This window comes from Carassius carassius, chromosome 46 (genome assembly GCF_963082965.1).
Source record: "Carassius carassius chromosome 46, fCarCar2.1, whole genome shotgun sequence".
Lineage (NCBI taxonomy): Eukaryota > Metazoa > Chordata > Actinopteri > Cypriniformes > Cyprinidae > Carassius > Carassius carassius.
This window is the reverse complement of record NC_081800.1, coordinates 24,850,177-24,874,780: the sequence shown is the minus strand read 5'-3', so window position 1 is coordinate 24,874,780 and position 24,604 is coordinate 24,850,177. Positions and strand designations below refer to the sequence as shown.

Genomic DNA, 24,604 nt, shown 5'->3' with positions numbered 1-24,604 from the left:
TAAATATATTTGAGAAGCATAAGATATTAAGATCTGTATCACGTTTATTTTTTCTTTCCTGACTAGCAAATTGTTTTCTTCTGGCTTTCTGGCTTTAAAATAGAGAAAAAGTTTGCCAGTGGGGTAAGATATATAAATTAAATCCAAAATTAGTCATTTCAATTAATTTATAAAAATCTAGTTATTTACATGATATGCTATTTAATTCATTGATTGAATTTCATATATTAATATTTAATATAATTCATTATTGTGGCAGACAAAAACCTACAGATGAGTTAAAATATCTGTCTGACTTTTTTTGCATTATATTTAATACTTCTTAAATTGATGGCCAAATGAAATATATACTGTATGTTCTTATGCAGTTGGATCTCAAACAAAGCTTGGAAATTGTATTTCATTTTATTATGTCTATTGCTTGTTTATAATGTCACTGGTTTTTGCATTTTAATGCTGCAAAAAAAATATGTAAGAAAAATAAACTTGTTTTACCTTTTAAATTAAGTTTATTTATCGCATGCCATTGGCAGATATTTTTAAGGATTAGTTCACTTCCGTCTTTGTGTTTTCAGTCGCAAAGAAATTAAGGTTTTTGAGGAAAACATTCCAGAATTTTTCTCTATATGATGGACTTCAATGGGGATCAACAGTCTGAAGGTCCAAATTGCATTTCCAAAGAGCTCTACACGATCCCAGCTGAGGAATAAGAGTCTTATCTAGTGAAATTATCAGTCATTTTCTTAAAAAAATTTTATTTATATACTTTCTAACCACAAATGCTTGTCGTGCAATTTGGACCTTCAACCCTTTGGTTCCCATTGAATTCCATTCTATGGAGAAAAATCCTAGTATGGTTTTCTCAAAAAACGTTTTTTTCTCAATGAAGACAGAAAGACAATAACATCTTGGATGACATGGGGGTGAGTGAAATTAATTCTGAAAGTGAATTAATCCTTATTAAACTAAATATTTAGATATTTGTATAGTATCTGTATTTTATCGAATGCCAAATACTTACATTTAACCAATTACTTCAATCAAACAGAAAACAGAACTGCAATATTATGACAAAAAGCAATATTATCGATTGTTGCTCTTGATAATTATTAATGTTGATTAATAGAAAACATATAAGAATGGTTTTGTGCTTGGGGAAATTGTATGTCATATTCTGACTACACAGACAAACATGCCTAGTCTAGCACAAGTTATGCAAAAACTCCCGTTATAATCACTGAAGCTAACAAAAAAATTACTTAATACTTACATCTTTTATGCACTTCATTGTTTATGATGAAAATTTGCAAGCGCACCTTTTCAGCGCTGACTAATCTAAATGCCTCTGATTGGCCATCACGTTCACAAGCTAACCAGAAACGTGTGTGATTGGTTAAAAGGCTCAACGCTGTAAAAAACAATACGTAAAAAAGCAATCTGATGCATGAGATGCTGATCTAAATGTAATTCCACAAACTGACACTTTTCACATTTCATTTTCATGAATAACAGCCATAATAGATTTAGTGTAATTATGCAAGGGCAATTTTTGTCCCTTTATCTTAAGTTTATGGGGCATTTTTGTTCAAGCCCTTGTTCATTTCCGACCACAAATTTAGCATTAGACCTTAAATTCTGATGATAGATTCACTGCTTTTATGTTGAATTGTTAGTCTACAGTGTTTAATGCAATATCATAAGAAGTAACTGTAATTAAATTAGTTTTTCTTGAGAAAAGTAATTATTTTACTTGGTAATGCATTACACCCAACACTGCTTCTAAATATATAGAATCAAGTGCTTGTATTCTGACCTCATTTGTTCTGCATGTCTTCATTTCTTAGTAAGCATTGCTCACCTTCACAGTGCTTCCCATCGCCTTTATATCCTGATTTGCAGATGCATTTGTATGACTTGAGGGTGTTCTGACAGATGGCATCCATACTGCAGCTGTCCAGGGCTTCAGCGCACTCATCCACATCTGCTGAGAGAAAGGAAATCAAGAGGCTTTGAGTCACTATTTGGAGAAAAACCGACACATGTTTTTGCCTTGGGCGAGTAAATAGAAACAGTCAAGCGAAAAGCTTGAAAAGCATGGCAGAGCAAATTCATTTCACAATTCCACTGGAAACCTGATCAGAGGAGGAGAGACGACAAATGGGCAGAGCTGATCCAAGTTCAGATGTTATTGTAAGGCCTTCAGCAACTCATTATGCCTGGACCTTCAGCAGTGCTCTGGCATTTCCTACAGTCAAACTGCTGCTGCTGCTGCTGCATATTACCTTAGCCTCACAACAAAAACTTGGTCTTGGTGGTTTCCAGGGCATTGCTATGCAATTGCTAAGCTGTTTTAATTGCTAAGGTGCTAAGGTGTTCTGAGTGGTATCAGGGTTGCTTGTGTGTTCTGGGTGGTTATTAAAGGTCCTATGACATGAAAATTTAACTTTTTAACATTATAATGAGTTCCCCTAGCCTGTATATGGTCCCCAAGTTTCTAGAAATTCTAATCGGAGTAAATCGAGATTTTGCTATCTTTCTCTGCCTTTGAGAAAATGGAAGCTCAAACGGGCTGATCTTGAATCTCCTCTTTGTGACGTTGCAAGGAGAATTGTTACCTCCCCTTTCTCTGCTTTGCCCGCCCAAATATTTACATATAATTCAGTCGCAATGTCAGCACAGGCATTACAAACAGACTTTTATGATATGGATTCGACAGCACCGGCACAAACAGTGAGTAACAGTGTTCATTAATGCCTGATCTGTGATCAGTGATTTCTGATGTGTAGCTAATTATTCAAGTTCACACAGACTTTCTTTCTAAATCGTTTAATACTGTTTATGCATCAGTGAATCAAGCCAGTGACTAAACGATCAATTTCACCTTGTTTCTCTTAGTAGCATGAAACAAATATGTTATTTAAATTGTGATTTAACTACAGAGAGCGATTAAAGAACGCTCCCTTTTTTTTTCGGAGCTGTCACACATCGCGAGTATATCTGCACTCTTGCCTAAACTGCCGTTACAATGAATGACGCTGTTATGCTGCACAACAAAGCTCTTACTGTATTCATGTGTTTGCTGTTAGTTGTGGTGAAAGCATTTTGTGAGAGAAAACGTGTTGCAATAATGACGAGATCACTGCATTCACGCGATAAACAGACTCTGTCTACTCAATGCTGCTCATCACTGCAGCCTTTCATGTGATGGGACAAGATCGAAAAAATAATTATATAATCAACAAATCCAAGATTCGTTAATCTCGACAGCTGTAATAGTAAATATATATATATATATATATATATATATATATATATATTTGAGAGGGGTTCCACATGTAATACGCATTTCAAATGCAAAGATGTCAGCCAATCACAACAGTTGTCGTTTCCTCGGAGTCTCACAGCAGACACGCCCCTTCAAACAGAGCATTCAAGACAGAGAGCTATTATCAGGATATAAAAATGCTTTTTATTTTCTAAATTTTAAATGTAAAAATCAAACTAACAATATAAGTACACCTAAGGAAACATTAAAAAGCATTTAAAGAAAAGGAAAAACCCATGTCATGGGACCTTTAAATGGTTTCTTACAGTTCGAAGTCAACCGTACAGCCATAAATAAAATTATGCAGTAAATTCTGATAGCTCTTGGCAATTATGTCTTGAACATGAGGATGTGTTGTGCAAAATGCAAAATGACTACAAAACTGTTTGGCTTTGGCTGTAAAAAAAAACAAAAAACAAGACGTGGTCTTCACAGTACAGTTCTGTCTCACTGCTGTGGGGAAACTTATGCCCACCAAAGCAGGAGACTAAAGCTTATTACAGGGTTAGAGCTCCAACAATCCCGAGCCAGTTTCCACAGAGTCACCTCAAAGCTGCTGGTAAGAAACGACAAATGTTTCATATGAAGGCTTGTCAGCCAACTCTCCAACCAACATCTAATTAAGATGATACCTTAGTTTTCACCCCAGAATCCACAGACGTCCTTCACGTTTTCATTACAAATACGGGAATCTCTCTGCTGATGCTGCAGGAAAACGGTGGATGTTCTTTATGGTGGCATTAGTCATTAAATTACTCACATGCTGTTTAAAGTACAAAGCTTTTAGGAGTTCAGTACGGCACCCAGAGTGCTTATTTAGTACTGAACTGTCTCCCCACTGTGCAAAAAAATAAGAGGAATTGGTCATTTACCTTAAAAGCCCTAATACTATAAAACACACCATTCATCAAATATCATGCTGAGAAAATAATGCATTCAACAATATTTGAAGTGAGAATCCTATTTGTCCAGATGACCAGTCACAAAGACCCCAAAATAAAAAAAATTCATCATGTACTCAGGTTTAAGTTGTTTCAAATGGCTTTCTAACTTCCACACAAAACTAAGAGGAATTTAGATGTATCTTCATTTTGTTTTTTACACACAATGACTGATCATGATGACTACAAGCTTCTAAATAAACCATTAAAGTTGTCTATATGACTTAAGCACAATATTTCAAATCTTTTATATCTCACAAATCGTCCCAAGGTTACGTATGTAACCCTAATTCCTTGAAGGAACGAGACGCTGCGTCGAAACGCTTTTGGGGAACGTCCCTGACGAGACCGATTCTGAATATCGTATGCAATCAGTCCATCGGAAAGGCGTGACGTCACGGGCGGGGTGATGTAGCGACCAGGAAGCTATAAAAGCATGTGCCGTGCAGCTGGCTTCAGCTTCGAGTAGGGAAGCAAGCGCCGGCAGGGGTGCCGGGAGTATGGCTCTGCGACGCAGCCTCTCGTTCCTTCAAGGAACTAGGGTTACATACGTAACCTTGGGACGTTCCTTTTCAGGAACTCGAGCTGCGTCTAAACGCTTTTGGGGAACGATGTGCCCACGCTGCCAGACTTCCAAATCCCTGCCTAGTGTGTATTCAAAGAGCACAGCTAAGACGAGAGAACAGAAGAGCCCGGCATGGCTCGCATGTCAAGATCGTAAAATAGGACAAATGTGGAGGGCGTGGACCACCCCGCAGTGTTGCAGATGTCCAAGAGGGACACACCTGCTGAGAAGGCCTTGGAGGCCGCCATACCCCGAGTAGAGTGAGCCTTGGCCCCCAAAGGAGGGGGAAGACCAGAGGACTCATAGGAGACGTTGATAGCCTCGACTATCCAACGACTAAGGGTCTGCTTGGTGGCAGGAGAACCCTTGTTAGAAGGACCGTAGCAAACAAGCAATTGGTCGGATTTTCTCCACAGGGCAGCTCTGTGGACGTATGCGTCCAGTGCTCGCACTGGACACATACAGTTTAGCTTCTCTTGGTCTGGCTCCCGAAAGGGAGGAGGACAGAAGGCCTGCAGTACGATAGGTTGTGGTGTAACAGAGGGAACCTTCGGAACATAACCCGCTCGAGGGTATAAGAATGCTTTGGCCATACCAGGGGCAAAGTCTAGATAGGTAGGGGCCACCGAAAGGGCCTGAAGATCTCCAACTCTCTTTAGTGAGGTGATTGCCAGTAACAGGGCAGTTTTAAGTGTCAGATGTCTATCTGAGATATCTTGTATTGGCTCGAATGGAGCTTTACAAAGAGCCTCTAAAACCACAACCAAATCCCAGGGGGGAACACGGGATCGTACTGGAGGTCTCAGCCTCAGCGCACCGCGGAGGAAACGTGTAACTAGGAGGTACCCTAGTGACTACCCAGTCTACCCACTGACTGATCATTGAAAGGGACATGGAAAGCAGCTATGGCCGCCACGTAAACCTTTAAGGTGGAGTGGGATAACCCCGCAGAGAGCCTGGCTTGTAAAAACTCCAGAACTGTACCAACTGGGCAGTCTGCTGGGTCAAGCTGGCGGTCTCTGCACCATGAAGTGAAGAGCTTCCACTTCAGGGCGTACAGTTTCCTCGTAGAGGGAGCTCTGGATTGGAGTAGGGTCTCAACAACCTCGGTTGAGAGACCAGCTGTTAACAGCTGCGCCCCCTCAGGGGCCACACCCACAGCTTCCACAACTCCGGGCGAGGGTGAATTATCGTGCCCTGCGCCTGTGAGAGTAGGTCTGTCCTGATCGGTATCTCCCACGGAGAGCTGTCGAGGAGCGAGACTAGATCTGAGAACCATACTCGGCCCGGCCAGAATGGGGCTACTAGTAGTAGACGGGCCCTGTCCCGGCGTACTTTCGCCAGGACTCCCGGGAGCAGAGCGATAGGAGGAAAAGCGTACAGACGAAGCCTCGGCCAGGTCTGTACCATAGCGTCCAGTCCCAGAGGAGCTAGATGAACTAGAGAGAACCAGAGGGGACATTGCGATGTCTCGTGAGTCGCAAAGAGGTCCACCTGGGCTGTGCCAAATACTCTCCATATCTGCTTCACCACCTCGGGGTGAAGCATCCATTCCCCGGGCCTCGGCCCCTGTCTCGACAGTATGTCTGCTCCCACATTCAATCTCCCAGGAATATACACTGCTCTGATCGAGAGGAGTTTGCCCTGGGACCACAGAAGTATCTGGTGTGCCAGCTTGTACAAGGGGCGCGAACGCAGACCCCCCTGGTGATTGATATAAGAGACCACTGATGTGTTGTCGGTGCGCACTAACACATGGTGACCTCTCAGGTCTGGGAGGAAATATTTCAATGCTCGATAGACTGCTAGTATCTCTAGGCAATTGATGTGCCATGTCAAATGGCGACCACTCCACAGACCGCGGGCAGGGTGGCCACTCATGACCGCACCCCAACCGGTGAGGGACGCATCTGTCGCTAGCGTTACACGGCGACAAGGAACTCCCAGCACCGGGCCCTGATTCAAGAACCAAGGTTTCTTCCACATGTCTAAGGCACAAAGGCACCGCCGCGTGACCTTGATAACTCGAAGTGGATTTCCCCTTGGGGAAAAGCCCTTGGACTTGAGCCACCACTGTAGGGGTCTCATGTGCAGCAGGCCAAAAGGTATCACGTTGGACGCAGCTGCCATCAGCCCTAACAATCTCTGGAATTGTTTGACAGTGAGTGACTGGCCTTCTTTGACTCTCTCGACTGATGTGAGGATCGACTCGATCCGAGCAGGAGACATACGTCCCTGCATCGTGGTTGAATTCCACACTACGCCTAGATAGGTGGTTCTCTGAACTGGAGAAAGTACACTCTTCTTGGCGTTTAGTCTCAAACCCAGCTCCCCCATGTGTGCGAGAACGACATCTCGATGTCGAGCCGCCATCTGCTCTGATTGAGCTAGGATCAACCAATCGTTGATATAATTTAAAATGTGGATGCCCTGCATACGGAGGGATACCAGAGCCGCATCCATACATTTCGTGAACGTGCGGGGTGAGAGTGCGAGGCCAAAGGGAAGTACTCGATATTGATAAGCTTTGCCCCCGAAAGCGAACCTCAGAAACTTCCTGTGTTGTGGAAGGATGGATATGTGGAAGTATGCGTCTTTGAGATCTATTGTGACAAACCAGTCCTCGGATCTGATTTGAGCTACAACCTGGTTGACAGTGAGCATTTTGAACTTCAGTGACATAACTGAGCGGTTCAGGTGACGTAAGTCTAAGATCGGACGCAACCCCCCATCCTTCTTTGGAACTATGAAATACCGGCTGTAAAATCCGGATTCCCTGTATAGAGGAGGGACCACCTCGATGGCCTCCTTCCTTAAAAGGGTATTCACTTCTTGTTCCATAACCAGAACCTGCTGGGGGCCGACCACAGTCGGTGTAACCCCGTTGAACTTCGGTGGTGGATGACCGAACTGAATGCAATAGCCTCTTTCTATTGTACGCAGGACCCACTGAGATACATTTGGCAGTAGGTTCCACGCTGCTAAATAATCTACTAAGGGAATCAGTCTCTCGAGACTGACCTCTGGTGTAAGAGGCCCCCGAAGGGGCAGCGAGCATCCCAGCTCCGCTACGCTCACGGGCGGAAGTAACTGGGAGTGGCGCTCGCTGGAGGCCGCTGCGCCCTGAAACTCTGGCAGGGTTGGCAGACCGACCTCCTGAGGATACTGAGGTGAGACGGGCACCGTATAATGAGGTGGACCGCGCTCTACCCCAGCAGGGGCTACCCTCTGGATCCTGGCGTCAGGATCTTTTTGTCGAGGACTTCCGGGCTTCGATGACAGATCTTAAATCGGTTTTTGCCCTAGAAGCCCCCGACTCAGAGCGTCGTTGCCCTCGGTCCCGACGTGGGGGAGCACGAGCGGCGACGCTCTGGTTTTGCGCTTCCCGGTGTGAGGAGCCGGTATGTGGCGTGGTCATCTCCTGCCCAGATGCACCACGAGAGCGACGAGGGAGGAAACTCTGGAACGCCGCTGCCTGCTTTAGTGCCTCCTGGAACCTGTCGACGACAGTGTTGATTGTGTCGCCGAACAGGCCCGAGGCTTGAAGCGGGGCGTCCAGGAGGCAGACCCTGTCTCGTTCTTTTATTTCTGACAGGGTCAGCCACAAATGCCTCTCCGCGGCCACTAAGGCTGCCATAGACCGCCCAATTGCGCGAGCGGTCTCTTTAGTGGCGCGGAGGGAGAGATCAGCGGTCTTTCTGAGTTCTTCTACATCTTCAGACTTAATCCCCTCCCCCTCATCGATATCTCTCAGCAGGTCAGCCTGATAAGCTTGCAGGACTGCCATAGTATGAAGGCACGCTCCAGCCTGACCTGCTGCCACATAACCTTTGCCCACTAGCGATGATGTAACTCGAAGCGGCTTAGTGGGCAATGTCGGAGCCTTTAGAGACGAAGCCGAACCGGGCGACAGATAGCCCGCGAGCGTCTGTTCGACCCGTGGCATCGCTCTATAACCATGCTCTCCCAGCCCCATCACGTTGCCATAATATAGTGAATCGGGGCCAAAGAGGCGGGTCGAATACGGGTGGTTCCACGATCTCGATAACTCATCATGGAGATCGGGAAAATACGGAAGGCTCCTTCGTGGAGGTGGTTGCCTCGGCCGCAGAAAGCGTTCATCTAATTTGCTTCTCTGCGGCTCAGTTTGTTTCTCAGCAGGCCAGTCGATTTTTAATTTATCTACTGCTCGCGTGACCACCTCCAATAGCTCCTCATACTGGGGCGACCGGGGTGGCGAATCCCCAGCAACAGTCTCCACATCGACCTCCTCGGAGGACGAGAGGTGAAGAGCTGATCCCTCACCCTGGGGGGAAGAAACCAACGAGCGTGCTTCCGAACCCAGGGTTTGGGCGCCGGATCTGGCAGATGAGGAAGGAGATAAGGACTGGCCCGTCTCCATCCTCGAAGAGAGCCCTCCGGGATCGAAGCGTCCGCATTGCAATGCGGACAGTCGGCCCCCTCGAGAGCTGACTCAGCGTGCTTCGATCCCAGGCAAGCCACGCACAGACTGTGTGTATCCACGCTCGTAATGTAGCGAGGGCAGGGAGGAACACACAATCTATAACGTGGCTTGGAATCGCCCTTCATATGTTTGGTCTTTTGCTTTTGTTTTGGCATATTGAGCTGTTTTAGCGATCTTTTAATGGCTAAGGGACAGACAACAATAAATAGGACCAACAGGACAGACTTTTGACATGCACACACAGAGCGCTTGCTGACAGATTCGAAGCTGAAGCCAGCTGCACGGCACGTGCTTTTATAGCTTCCTGGTCGCTACGTCACCCCGCCCGTGACGTCACGCCTTTCCGATGGACTGATTGCATACGATATTCAGAGTCAGTCTCGTCAGGGACGTTCCCCAAAAGCGTTTCGACGCAGCTCGAGTTCCTGAAAAGGAACTGACTTTATCTCTTGCCATTGCAAGTTTATATCCAGCAATTCTGACTTTATAACTTGCAATTGAGAGTTTATGTCTGAGAAATGTGTTATTTTCAAGGTTAAATCATGCAATTCTAAAAAGGCAGAACTGCAAGATGTAAATTAGCAGTCGAGAGAATAAAAAGTCAGAATTGCAATATGAAAACTCCTAATTGTGTCTATTACATTTTTTTTTTAATTTAGTGGCAGAAATGGGCTTCAGTATGCTTGTGTGATTTTTTTTTATATTTCAGCCTATTCGTTGGGAAATGCATGCTTGGAAAAGTGCATGAGTCTGCATTTTCATTTTTAGGTGAATTATTCATATTAAGAGATGGACTGATACAGGATCAGATCTTACAGTGCACTTAAAAACATGGAAAAATTGCTTGCAGTTTAACAACATTGCTTGGTTTGATTAAAAAAAACAAATTAACACCAATAAGTTATTTTATTGGGGAATGTTAATTTAGCCATGGCTAAAGTTCATTTTGAACAAACAACAAGTCTTTACACTTTTGTAAATGGGAAAACAGGCTTTAACACAAAGGTCAGGTCAATTTAACCCTACTATAGCTGGAAAATGAGAAGTAATTTGTTTAATGGAGGAAGGAGAAGGCCTAAATGATTTCAAAGACAAACTGCAACTGTATTTCACATGCAAACCAATTACCCACAATCCCATATCCACACAACATAACCAATCAGATACTATAATAAATAAAATTCTATTAATTAGCCTTTTTATACAACAGAACTAATGAGATTATGGTCTTGTTAGCTTGGTCTATTTAGTCCACCATGGTGCAGTTACAAACTCTACCAGCAGGAGCAAAACCCTGACCCCTGTGAAAACTCTAGTCAGTTGCAATCAGTCAGATTCATTGACCACAATCGCATATTTACAACAGACCCAATCAGACCCATTACCCAAATCACGGCTCGCACAGCAGAACCAAAAAGACTAATTAGCAATCATGCTCACACAGCAAAATCAATCGGCGTATCTATTCAGTCCCAGAAGAAAGAAAACAATTTCTCATGTAATAAAATGAGCGAAACAGACTCTTTATTACTGCTAAATCAATCAAAATGAGCCCAAAGCGCTCGGGTGGTTGTAAACCCAAATGCTGTTACACAGAGAAAATAAACATGCCAGTGTTAATCTGTCTATGAGTTTAGAGAACCTTCCGCGGCGCTCTGGAAGAGATGGGAGGGAGGCATATTTTAGGAGATGCCAAACTATTTTTCTGTCTGTTTTGTTCTTACTTTTATGCGTTTCATACTGGAAACAACATTGAGGCTGAGATTAAAAGGAAAAAAACTAACTGCATTGAAAATATGTAGGCTGAGAAGATGTTTAAGGAGATATTTTACCCCAAATTGAAAAGTTGTTGTGTGATATCTATGGTATCTAAATCCAAAACGATGAAAAAATGTTTCCGTTAATTAAAATATAGCTATATATATATATCAGGTGAAAATCTTAAACACTGCAAAGAAGCAAAAGTCATACAGAATAAATTATGGCAGAATTTTCTTTTTTTGGGGTGAACTATCACTTTAAAGAACTCAAATTGAAACCTAACTTGTTTGAATAATATTTGTTGATTTTTTTTGGGTGTGTTCAAATTCAGCTACTCCATCACAATAAAGCCAAACTCAGTGTCAAAAACTTCTCCAAACATGTCAAATGTTGTGAAGATCCACATTGTCTCCCCACACTTCAGAGAGATTTATGTGCTCCAGCAGAACATAAAATGTCTTTATTACTTTGGCTAGCATTAAAGTGACTTTGTGAATGGGGGGAAATGAATACTTTCCTCCCTGTTGACCTAGAAACGTAAACCTTTAAGAATCCTCAAAGTATTCACGGCTACTGTAATTTTCCACCTTATTTCAAATTACTGACTCACACTTTTTTCATCCTAATTTTACAAGTTGAAAGATACAAACCAACATACGCACAGTGCTGATTGACTCTGATAACGTCCGGGTGTTCTCTGAGTCTGATCAACTCGTGTATTACACAAAATGTTAAACAGACCCGGGACCCGAACTAATAGATTGGAACCATTTAAAATATAGCCATGAACACATACAAATTCCAGGTCGGGTCCCGGATCCTCAGGTCCTCCGTGTAGACCTCTAGCTCCAGCCCCAGAGCTCAGTCCAGTGTCAGCTCCAGTCTCAGAGCTCGCTCCAGGGTCCACTCCAGTGTGTCTCTCAGCGATAATGGACATGGCACTACCCCCAGGGTTCTCGGCACCAGAGGTGGAAAGTAACGAATTACATTTACTCGCGTTACTGTAATTGAGTAGCTTTTTTGTGTACTTCTACTTTTTAAAGTATTTTTTTTAATCTGTAATTTTACTTTTACTTAAGTATATTTTGTTTGAAGTATTGTACTTCGCTACATTTTAAAACACATTAATTACTGAGTAAAAAAAAAAATCGCTCCCTGGAAGCTATGTCAGTAAATAATGGGCAGGAGGGCAAACTGGCGCTAAAATCACAAGAAAGATGCAGACGGAGAAAACAGGCGTTAGTGGTGGTGCAGACACCGCTGAAAACGAAACCCCGTCATATTCTGAAGTTGAACTCAAGGAAATGAAGTGAACCCCTGGCCATATGTATGCTCTATTATGCTGTGCTTGCCTAGGGAGACCAAACTAGCAGTTTATAAAATCTCGACAAGACATCAACCCCACGTAGGCATATAGAGGTGAGCTAAATAATTGCGTCATTGCATTGGTGGTTAAAATGATGCTTTGACATTTTAGCAAGAGGTTTTGCACAAATTAGCCAAAAAGACTGGTGCGGAGTGTGCGATATATATTGTCTGCGATAATATCATAATTGTTGTTTTAATGATGTACGCGCGCATTTAGAGTGTTCTTTCACTGTGTGATTCAGTCTGTTGAAATGCATTTAGAATGAAATCAATCAAAATCATTTAGAATCAAAATCACACAAAGAATGCTGTCTTGTCCTCTAAAAATCATAATCACACACACACACACACACATATATATATATATATAGTTAGATCAGTGGGGATTTCTTTAAGACTGTAAGGGAAGCTCAGCTTCCCCTCTATTGTAAAAAAAAAAACCCAACGGTCAAATATGTACTATTGTGTATTATGTATTGTGTTAATCAGCTACATGTCGGCTGACTCGATTTTCTTCTCATACATTCCCGTAGCGTCACAGTGCATTTCCCTGTTGAAGCCGAGCGTCCATTGACTTCGATGGGGCTGCTTTGAACAGTTTTTTTCAGTGCTCCGAAGCTAGACGGTCATTGGATAAATGCTGCGATTATGTCCCGCCCACGGACGCTCAGCGTCTCTGGAGGTGAATGAAGACTGGGCTTCCGCGTGATGATTGGAGGATCTGTCGATCTCCTTTTGACTGACAGCGGTCTGCACCATAAGAAGTCGGTGAAGCTGTTTCACGCTCAGTCCCATGATCGCGGATTTCTCAAGTGTATTCGAAAGACAAACTGCGGCAATATTTCTTGATATTTGTAAAATGCAGAACCACCACAAAATTAAGTTGGTAACTAAGACAGATTGAAAATGTGCGCGCGCGCGCACACACACACACACACACACTATAGCCATCTAGTGGTTAAAGTGATTTATTACAATTTTTTAACTGAATTTCCCCAAAAATGGGCAAAAATCTTACATTAAACCTTATAAAATTATCCATGGTATCCCCATGTATGAAAGTTAGAAATCTGGGTCTTTTATGAAGTGAATTTTACCTGAAATGCTTTTTTCTTTTTTTGTAAAAAAAAAAGCCTATTTAAATAAATATTTATTTATTTATAGAAATGTAAAAGATTTAAATCCTCCAAAAACTGTACAAAGTTTAGTAAAAACATAAATGAACAGAGTAAAATTATATTTGTAAAAAATTTAAATATTTTACTATTACAAAATGAAATGTTATTGTCTGGGGTCAAAAAGACCCCGAGTGTCACTACAAATGAAGACCATCAGAGGGTTATAATGTAGGCCGAAAATGAGCTTCCCCTCTTTGAAAGACCAGCAGCCGCCACTGATATATATATATATATATATATATATATATATATATATATATATAATTTTTTTTTTTTTTTTTTTTTTACAACAGGACAGTAAACTAAGAGACTTGCGTTTTAGACACCATATTGCCATTGTTTTTGCTCTATTTCTACAACAAAAATTTATTCCAAACACAGCCACCAAAGCAAAATTTTGCATCTCTGAGCAACGTGACAGTGTTTCGTTTCTGAATGAATCAACCGTTTAAATGATTTGGTTCAATCGCAATGACTCACTTATTAACAGTGACTTGCTAACACATACTGGCCATTTTAATTTCACATTTAAAGTATCTTTTGATTTTTTTTTTTTATAATTAAGTTTTTATAATTTCAAATGAGTATTCAACATTTTATGTCTGGCATATCAAAACATTATTCATGCATTTGTAACTGCAGGTTAAATGCATTCTTGTCCTGCACTAAACAGTGTAATACATCTAAATGCCACGTCCGATGAAGCTTTTGCATTTCCTCTGTATTGAAAAGATGAGTTTGTTGATACTGATTTGCCAGATAACAGCCCAAATGTTTTATTATTCTAAATAACTGATTCCTTTAATTAAAAACAACTAGTTTGAGATTAATAGACCTATCCCAGGGGTGTCAAACTCAGTTCCTGGAGGGCCATAGCCCTAACCCTGCTCCAGCACACATATCATGTAGTTTTCAAATAAACCTAAATGATTAGATTAGCTGGATCAGGTGTGTTTAATTAGGGTTAAATCTAACTGTGCAGGACTGTGGCCCTCCAGGAACTGAGTTTGACACCCCTTGGCCTGTCCCATTTTTGACTCCCTCCCACTGTTAAAATGTAACTAAGTAATTTTTACTCTGAGTAAATTTTAAATGAGCTACTTTTTACTTTTACTTGAGTGGATTTTTTAGACTGGTACTTTTACTTGTACTTAAGTAAAATTTCATTAATGTAATGGTACTTTTACTTGAGTAGAATATTTTTGTACTCTTTCCACCTCTGCTCGGCACCCATCCTCACCCCAGAATGCGCACCAGGACCTTTCTCAGGCTCCTTTGTCTCCTGAGCCCCCAGTGCTAGCCTGCTCCACTCCTCCGGAGTACCCTCCAGTACCCACTCCTTCTGAGCAATCCCTAGGATTCCTAGTCTCCTGATCCGCCATGACCCCCTGAGTCTCCTGAACCACCATGGCCCCCTGAATCTCCTGATCTGCCATGAACCCCTGAGTCTCCTGAACCGCCATGGCCCCCTGAGTCTGCTGATCCGTCATGGCCCTCTGAGTCTCCTGATCCACCATGACCCCCGGAGTCTGCTGATCTGCCTTGGCCTCCAGAGTCTCCTGATCCGCCATGGCCCCCTGAGTCTCCTGATCCGCCATGGCCCCCTGAGTCTCCTGAACCGCCGTGGCCCCCTTAGTCTCCTGATCCGCCATGGCACCCTGAGTCTCCTGATCCGCCATGGCCCCCTGAGTCTCCTGAACCGCCATGGCCTCCAGAGTCTCCTGAACCGCCATGGCCTCCAGAGTCTCCTGATCTGCCTTCGCCTCCAGAGGCTCCTGATCCGCCATGGCCTCCTGAGTCTCCTAAACCGCCATGGCCCCCTGAGTCTCTTGATCCGCCATGACCCCCGGAGTCTCCTGATCTGCCATGACCTCCGGAGTCTCCTGATCCGCCATGGCCCCCTGAGTCTCCTGATTCGCCTTGGCCTCCGGAGTCTCCTGATCTGCCATGGCCCCCTGAGTCACCTGATTCGCCTTGGCCTCCAGAGTCTCCTGATCCGCCATGGCCTCCTGAGTCTCCTGATTCGCCTTGGCCTCCAGAGTCTCCTGATCCGCCATGGCCCCCTGAGTCTCCTGATTCGCCTTGGCCTCCGGAGTCTCCTGATCTGCCATGGCCCCCTGAGTCTCCTGATCTGCCATGGCCTCCGGAGTCTCCTGATCTGCCATGGCCTCCTGAGTCTCCTGAACCGTCGTGGCCCCCTGAGTCTCCTGATCCACCATGGTTCCCTGAGTCTCCTAATTCTGCCATGGCCCCCTGAGTGTCCTGATCCACGATGGTCTCCTGAACTACCAGCTACACCATGGAAACCTGAACTCCCTGATCTGCCCTGTATTGTCTCGGCCCTGTGTCAGTCCGGCACCAGCCTCCAGGGCGCCTGCTCTCATTCCCCGGTGAGGGCTGTTTTGGCGTGGGACAGGCCTTTTGGGAGGGGGGGAGTAATGTTAGGGTTATGTTTAGTTTTTGTCCTGTTATCATTGTGTTTTCAGTTCTCCTGTTCCCCTGTGACCTAGTTTTACTTTGTCTCCTAATTGTCATTCTGTTCACCTGTGTTTGATTACTTATCTCATCAGTTCCCTTAGTCGGTGTTTGTTCTTGTTTATGTTAAGTTGGCAAGTGTTCCTGTAAGTTTTGATTTACCTTATTAAAGACTTTTCTTGATCTCCAGCATTACGTCTCCTTCTCATACAAATTTATCAGAATAATGTTTGTGAATGGAAAACAGTATAAGTGTAGTAGTGGCATCTACCAGTGAGGGCAACAAGGTTGTGCAACCGAGCCAGACCTTGACGCCTTGAGTTTTTAAGCATTTCTTCAAAGTGTGGTTTGTCTTTTTTTTCTGGATGTTGTGCTCATCTGGCTCAGACATGAGAGGAGTGTTTCCTCACTGATTAATGATCGGGTCAGCACTGCTCAGTATATTTAGTCGAGTGGACAAACGGAGGTTTGGTCAGCACGTTGAAGGTGTGCAGTTCAAACACAGGACGATGTTTGCTTGCAGTAAGACCATCAGTGTTTGTCCAGGCCCCACTTTACTCCTAAAACAACTCAACCTGGACAAAAATAATCTCAGAAGGGAGGAAAGATTAATGCAGACAGTACATATCTTACATGCAAAACTTTATGAATAATTAATAATATATTTTATGTTTACAAAAATAAAATTTTCAGTAAGCAAACTAATGAAATTGTTTAAAAGAATTACAATTTTAAAATAATTTTGCACAACCACACAACACAATGTTAGTGTGTTGTGGGTAGTTGCAAGGGCGTTGATATATATATATATATATATATATATATATATATATATATATATATAATTTTATAATATAAATAATATAATACAATATTAAAATATAATACAAATCTAACTGATAAAATAAAAGTCTTCAAATAACAAAATAAATTATAATACAAATAATTACATTTGTGACCCTGGACCTCAAAACCAGTCATAAGGGTAAAACATTTTTTAGCTAGAGATTTATACACCTTATGATAGGACAATATTTGGCTGAGATACAACTATTTGAAAAATCTGGAATCTGAGGGTGCAAAAAAATCTAAATATTGAGAAAATTGCCTTTAAAGTTGTCCAAATGAAGTTCTTAGCAATGCATATTACTAATCAAAAATTTGGTTTTGATATATTTACAGTAGGAAATTTACAAAATATCTTCATGGAACATGATCTTTACTTAATATCCTAATGATTTAATGATTTTTGGCATAAAAGAAAAATAAATAATTTTGACCCATACAATGTATTCTTGGCTATTGCTACAAATATACCTGTGCTACCTATGGCTGGTTTTGTGCTACAGGGTCATATTTTAAACAATATAAAATGACAAAATAAATATAAATATAAAAAATTAAATTAAATTAAATTAAAACATATATATTTAAAAAATAAGAAAATAAATCAAAACAAAGAATATAACTATATATAGGGTGCTTTCGGCTGGAGACGGTGCAGCAAAACCAATGAACCTGTTCGACAAATCTTAAAAAAAAAACTGCCAGAAATACTTTACTAATGTATGCAGTAATGTATTCAGAAGAAGCAATCCAAATCTTGAAGAGCAAAATCCAAAAGTATCCTAACCACTTTACACTCACTCTCAGGTAGTTCCACCAACTAAATCAATATTATTCCAGCAAGTGGGTCTAAAGCTGCCCTCATAAATTTGGCAGGCAATCTGACACGCTGGTGGAAAGCCATATAAACAGTAGCAGCGAGACAACCTCTCGTTTCTGGCCAAACATCCGTTAGCACGCGGCCTAGCGATGTTTAATTGCTTCTGAGAGAGGGAGAGAGTAGAGGTGTTGGTTGTGAGAGCTGGCAGGCCGTCACATGCAAAGCCAGCACACAGTCTTCATCTCATGGACTATTAGGCGACGCACAGACGGGATGAAAGAAAAAGGGTGTTGATGAAATGCAGACATCAACATTAGAGCAGAATTTAGCATCCTACCCCCGCTGTCTCTTCCCAGATCGCCTACATCTAATGAAGGAGCCCAGTGTTTGTCCTCCGAACAGCTCGTAAAATAAATATCGCCTGCTTCTATTTGTCACTTAAAGCTCAGAGTTTATTAACTGCCCAAACTAGAGTGAAGTTGACCCTTTGCTTAAAGGGACAGTACACCCAAAAATGAAAATAGTTCCAAAGTCCATTGTTCCATTGTTCTCAAGCTGTTGTAAACTTGGAAGGGTTTATTTCTTCAAAAGATGATATTTTGAAGAATGTTGGTAATCAAAGTGTTGCTGGTAGCCATTGACTTCCATAGCATTGTTATCCATACTATGGAAGTTGATGGCTACCGTCAACTGTTCAGTTCAACATTCTTCAAAATATCTTCTTTTATGTTCAACAGAAGAAAGAAACTCATACTGGTTTGGAACAACTTGAGGATGAGTAAATTATGACAATTTTAATTTTTGGGTGAACTATACCTTTAAGCCCCATCTTAAAGGGACAGTTAACCCAATTCTGTCATGATGTATTTTGTTTCAAACCTGTGTGAGTGTCTTTGCTCTGTGGATGACAAGTGAAAATGTTTTTTTTTTTTACATGACAGTTTTGTCAAAATAAACGATCCATTTAAAAACAACACAGAAATCCTATATTAGCAACTGTTTGCATATTTTCTGAAACTCAATTAATCTGCAAAAAATGTGTCATGCACTGAAAAAAAAACAAATATAAGCAATAAAATTAAAAAGGATCATTGGAGTATGTTTACAATATAATAAAAGCATATAGTATTTTAAATCTAGTAACATATTTAAACATAAAATAGCTAAATATTTAAAAAAAATGTTAAATATATATAAAAAAGATAGATTGCTGGTAAATTTCACAAACATTTAATGCATCAGATATACTGTAGTTGTAAACATTTTCAAATGAGAAAAAAATGGTTAGAATTTAGTTTAGTTTAGTTTAGAAATTAGTTGCAATGTCTCAGTTCATTCCAGCCCAAAATCTACCACTTTATGAGCACATTTTACTGAAAATCACATCAATCTCAAGTTCATTCCTTTGAGATGTTTAACAAAGCCTTTCTGGTTTGCAACAGTAACCCAAAGAGGTTGCACTCATGTAGAGACAATACAGTTAGATCATGCTGAATTACCCAAAATTTGCCCGCACGATTTGTTTAGTCATCTAAGACTAGTCTAGACAGACAAAGTAGACAAAACCAAACCAGCCAGAGGGAAACTGCTGCAAAAAAATCACACGCACAGAGAAAATGTTGCACTGCATGCATGCACAAATGACGTGATCCTGACATGATGGTTCATAACCTTCAATCACCGCCAGGCAAAGCTCCAGTACGGGTTGTGATCAAGGTTTGCTCTCAGACAAACGCTGTCAGAATGAAAACGGTCTGCTGACAGACGAGTCAGTCGGGTGGCGATTCAGGGCTGGCAGAAGACAAGCTAAAGGTTGTCTTCTTCAGCACCTCATAAAACTGCACCCAGTGCCAATGGCCAGGTTTGGAACAACTCAGACCGTTCCAGACGGAGCTCAATTAGTTTTAACTTGTTTTCTACTTTGAAAACAATTTTCACTTTAAAACTGATACTGGATTTCATGAATTACAAAGAAACACCAAGGAACACTGAATAAAATGTGAAATTTTAAAGTCTTAGTTTTAATTGCAATTTTTTTCTGTACTTTTGAATTGCTGTCAATGGTTTTAAATGTGTTAAATAGTGTTGTTTTAGTATCATTGAAAGTTTTTATTAATATTTTGCATCATTTTTTTATTTTTATATCATCCGTTTTTATTTTCAAGTTTTAGCAATTTAGTTTAATTTTGTCATTTTTACTTTTTAAAATCATGTCTACAGTTTATATTTTTATTGCATTTCAAGTTTAAGGTTTTTTTTTTTTGTTATATCGTACATCAAGTTAAACTAAATGAAAAATGAAAAATGAAAAAAAAAAATAGACTTTAATTTTAATTTATATTTTATTTTACTTCATTTTATATTTATTTTATTTCAAGTAGTTAGTAGTCAAGTCAAGTAGTTATATATGCATATTTCCTAAAAGTTTAATTTTTAGGAGTGCCCTAGCATATAAATGACCCCTAAGGGAGAATTACCAACAATTTTAATTTCAGGTGGTCTTGAACAAGTCAACTTTTTGATATAGTCCAAACATGTATTGTGAGGGTCTCAAAAATGAACATTTACAATTTCATGAATTGTTGAGCTGTTGATGTTTTTCTTAAAAAGTAACTGCAACAGCTTCAAGGACAGCTGAAGTTATCAGAGAGTTAATGAAGGTGATGTCTTGTTGTTGTTGAGCAGTTGTTCCTTGATTCCGAAGGCCATTCAAGTGCCATTGAATTTTTCCACCAATTTGACCTTTCCTTTAGTGCAAACTGATGCACGGAGATATTCATAAGGCCATATTTTGGTTAATATCACCATCGTTTTCAGAAACATTGCACAAGAATTTATGCAATGCATTAAAGTCTTAGATGCATAAATCTATATTAAAATTACATGATGACTGGATGTTAACAAAAGCAATTAAATAAACTGTCTAAATTTTTTTATAATGTAAATTTGTGTACCACCATTCTAGAACAAATACTTGCTTTAGACTAATGTATACAACTCATTAACCCAATTAATTTTCATAATCAACACTAGATTTATTCATTTACCCTACTTAAATAATGCCTATATAGGCAGCTGCTTTCTAAAGTAGCATCCAAACGGACCCAAGAATTGATTCAAATGGATGCATTCAATAATAAGCATGTAATTATTGGGTAAAATAGTCACTTTTAAAATTTGCATAGTTTGCATGCTGCATTGCAGCGGCATTTAGGTTATTCATTAAAGTCCAAGATGCATAAACAAACAATAATGTATATTAATAAGCCAATAGCAATTTAAATAAAATGTCTATATTTTTGTATTGTACAGTTGCATGCATTGTTCTATCACAAATTTCCTGTGGTCTCTTCAGTTCATTCATAAGCCGTACCATCATACTAATAACATAAACTGGCAGGATGTATCGCTCCATCATATCTTTGATGTCTAATGCATCCTCAGGCAACAAAAGTCTGTCTTTCCTTTGACAGTCTCCCAGTGTCTGAAGAACTCTTATCTTTGACAAAAACACAGATCGCTATCTCATGGCCCTTGAGGCTCATCCGACAGACAAGCAATACCAAAACCCAGACAAGAAAAGAGTCCATGTGTGAAAGTTTCCATCAGAGGTGAAGCACTGCATCCAGACAAACTGAGCGGATCACAGAGTGCAAACGTTTGGCTGGAAAAGAGTCACGTGACTTTCTTTGACCTGAAAGAACTGAGAGGTGAGAGTATGAATCAATGTGTATCAACGGGTATCAGACCTTTTTCATAGATTTCTGAGTGAAACAGCATATGCAATGTGAAAATATTCTGCACTTGATTTGTGCATCAGGAATTGTTTGGATCATACACATTAAGACATGCAAAAAATATTGTCCTCCAATATGTGAATAAATGGTCCATCGGACAATAAAATGCATACATGAACAATTGCAAATTTCACTTACTGTATTTCATCGGCCACCTTGGATTGTTGCTTTTTTTAATGGGCTCATCTATGAAAAACTTTGAAGCTTATCCCAACTAACGATGAATGTTTTGCTAATGTTCCCATGAAGTTATAAAAAAGTTATTCTAGATTGTGATTCAAAACATCTAATTTTTGTTTTAAAAACGTTTGTCCATCGTTTTGAGAACGTTAAGGGAACATTCCATTTCATCATGTTACTTTTGAATGTTCTCTGAACATTCTGAAACAAGTAGTAAAGTTTAAAAAACATCAGACGAATGTCCAACTAAAATGTTTTAGAAATAAATATTCCATTAGCAATGCATAAAGCCCTGTACACACCAAGAACGATAACTATAAAGATAACGATATTAGTGTTCACTCCAGCAGACGATATCGTCTGTTTATTCTAAGCACACGTGCATCTGCCACTTTAAATTCTCAAGCTCGTAATAGCACGATGGTTTCTTATTGGCTGTCAGTGTTTGTACTGTTCATCAGCTGGAAAAAAATTATGAAAATGATTCCGATGATATAATTTCTCTGTGCCTTTATCGTTATAGTGTGGACTCTGCTATTCTCTAATATTGTGTAGTCAACGTACATATCTTTGAGAAAACATTTTTACAAGGTTTTGAGAATGTTCCCTGTTAGCTGTAATGATGCCTTAAAACGCCGCCTACGGAGTCAGAACACAGGAGACCTTTAACTGGATTAGGAAGAGTTTCCCAGTCTTTCCCAGGATCTCCTCTTATGGCATCAGGGAACATCGTGCCATCTTGGTGCGAGCTGGCAGACGGCCGCTTCATTTTCACCACAGCTGAATTCATGGAGTGTTTTTTCCATTACCGAGCAGAATGAAGCATTTCCTTTCATTCATTTACTGCAGTCTCTGAAGCTTGGACCGGCTCTCCGGAATGTAAACACATGCAGTCAGTAAACAGACTCACACAAACACACACTCGCTGCGATACACACATAAACACACATCCATCTTGCTGTCCTTCAACAACATTGTCTGCATTGTGCTGTTTTGTGTTCATTATCTGAATTACCCTGACGACACAATGAACTAATAAGACATGCATTTAGTCAATAGTGGTTTTGATGACGTAATCAATGATGCAAACAAACACCTTGTAAAAATGAGGTCAGAGGTGCAGACCATAATGTTAGTGTGTGATCCTCACGCATCACTTCCTGTCTGTTCTTCACATAGAAAATAAATGGTCAATAAATAGATAGAAAATAGAAAATATTCTAGAGTAGCATTTTGTTAAATATATAAGCACTACATCACATATCCATTATAATCTTTTTACTAAATACATTAGTCATGTCTCCTTTCTTATTTGTTTGAATACATCTGTCATGAAAGTACATTACAAACCACGAGCCATCATTTAAATGTTTATTTCAACAACGAATTGGCATAGAAACATAATTTGGCCCATCTCATTATAGATTTGATACAAAATAAATTGTTGTGTTATTTAAATGTTTGTATATTTGTGTGTTGATTACTAATATATCTACAAAAATAAATAGCAGTTGAATTTGGACTCCAAAGATTATTTGTACTTTTTAATATTATACAAACTTAATGTCTGATGGATAAACTATATATATATATATATGTATGTATATATAAAGATTTATGAAATCTTGATTCTGTGTTAATATTCAGTCCTAATTCAAATAAAAAAAAATGTCATGTTGATAAACTGAGTTAATAGAATTATCCAAAACACAAGTCTGTCTGAAGTTTCATATCAATTTTCATCAGTTTTCTTTTGCACAATGACAACAAAATAATGTAAACATACAGAATGTTCTTACATTTATGTATTTCCTCAAACGAGGATGTAGTCAATTTTTATTCAACTCAAAATAAGTTAAACCAAGTGGTAATACAGTAATAATACAAAGTAATATTTTGACTACCTTTGATTATGGCAAAAACTACCATTGTATTATCATCTGAAACTCGCCACATCATTCACAGTACTGAACTAAACTAGACACAAGCTTCTATATACTAAAGTAGGATGGTTTTAGCTTTAACCATCACCTGTATATCAATAATTGCCTAAATACAATCGCCAGAAGTAAAAAGCTAAACATAGACTATAAACAAGCTATAACAGAGTCACATGACTACATCACCACCGTTAAGCTTCTAACTCTTCCAGCCTTTATTTAAAAATATTTTCCCTGAAAGTTAGTTATTAGATCATATTGATCAGACAATATTTGGCTGAGATACAACCATTTAAAGATCTGGAATCTGAGGGTGCAAAAAAATCTAAATACTGAGAAAATCACCTTTAAAGTTGTCCAAATTAATTCTTAGCAATGCATGTTACTAATCAAAAATTAAGTTTTGATATATTTACAGTAGGAAATTTACAAAATATCTTCATGGAACATGATCTTTACTTAATATCCTAATGATTTTTGGCAGAAAACAAAAATCAATAATTTTGACCCACACAATGTCTTTTTTTTTTTTGGCTATTACTCAGCGACTTAAGACTGCTTTTGTACTCCAGGGTCACATTTCTTACCGAAGATGATCAACAAATCAACTGGCAGCATTCAATAAAAGGTTGCATAGTGTTATACTACAAAAAAACAACCAACCACTATTAGTTATAAATGAAATAAAAAAACAAAGAACTTCTGTCCTTTGTGTGCATGTTCTTCTTGTTCTTGGGAATGGAGAAGGCATTAATTCAACGTCACGAAGGAAAATGTGAGTCAGATGGTTTTTATACTGACATTGCGGCTGCTCAGCCCTCGGTGTCTGAGTCCTGATATCGATAAACGCGCCACAACAAATGGAAGGAAGTCTCATGAAAATAATTAATTCCCCTTGAGCGGGAACAATGTGCTGCAGACCTACAACAGACTTCAAATGAAT

General features: G+C 40.1%; 1 protein-coding gene across 2 annotated transcripts in view; it reads right to left on the bottom strand.

Annotated features, from left to right (window-relative positions):
- Positions 1-24,604, bottom strand: part of LOC132129493 (signal peptide, CUB and EGF-like domain-containing protein 3) — a 113,674-nt gene that overhangs the window by 77,111 nt on the left and 11,959 nt on the right. For both annotated transcript variants that reach the window (XM_059541117.1, XM_059541118.1), the window contains exon 2: positions 1,859-1,981. In XM_059541117.1, the coding sequence (XP_059397100.1) occupies positions 1,859-1,981 (123 nt within the window). The remainder of the gene's footprint in view (positions 1-1,858; positions 1,982-24,604) is intronic.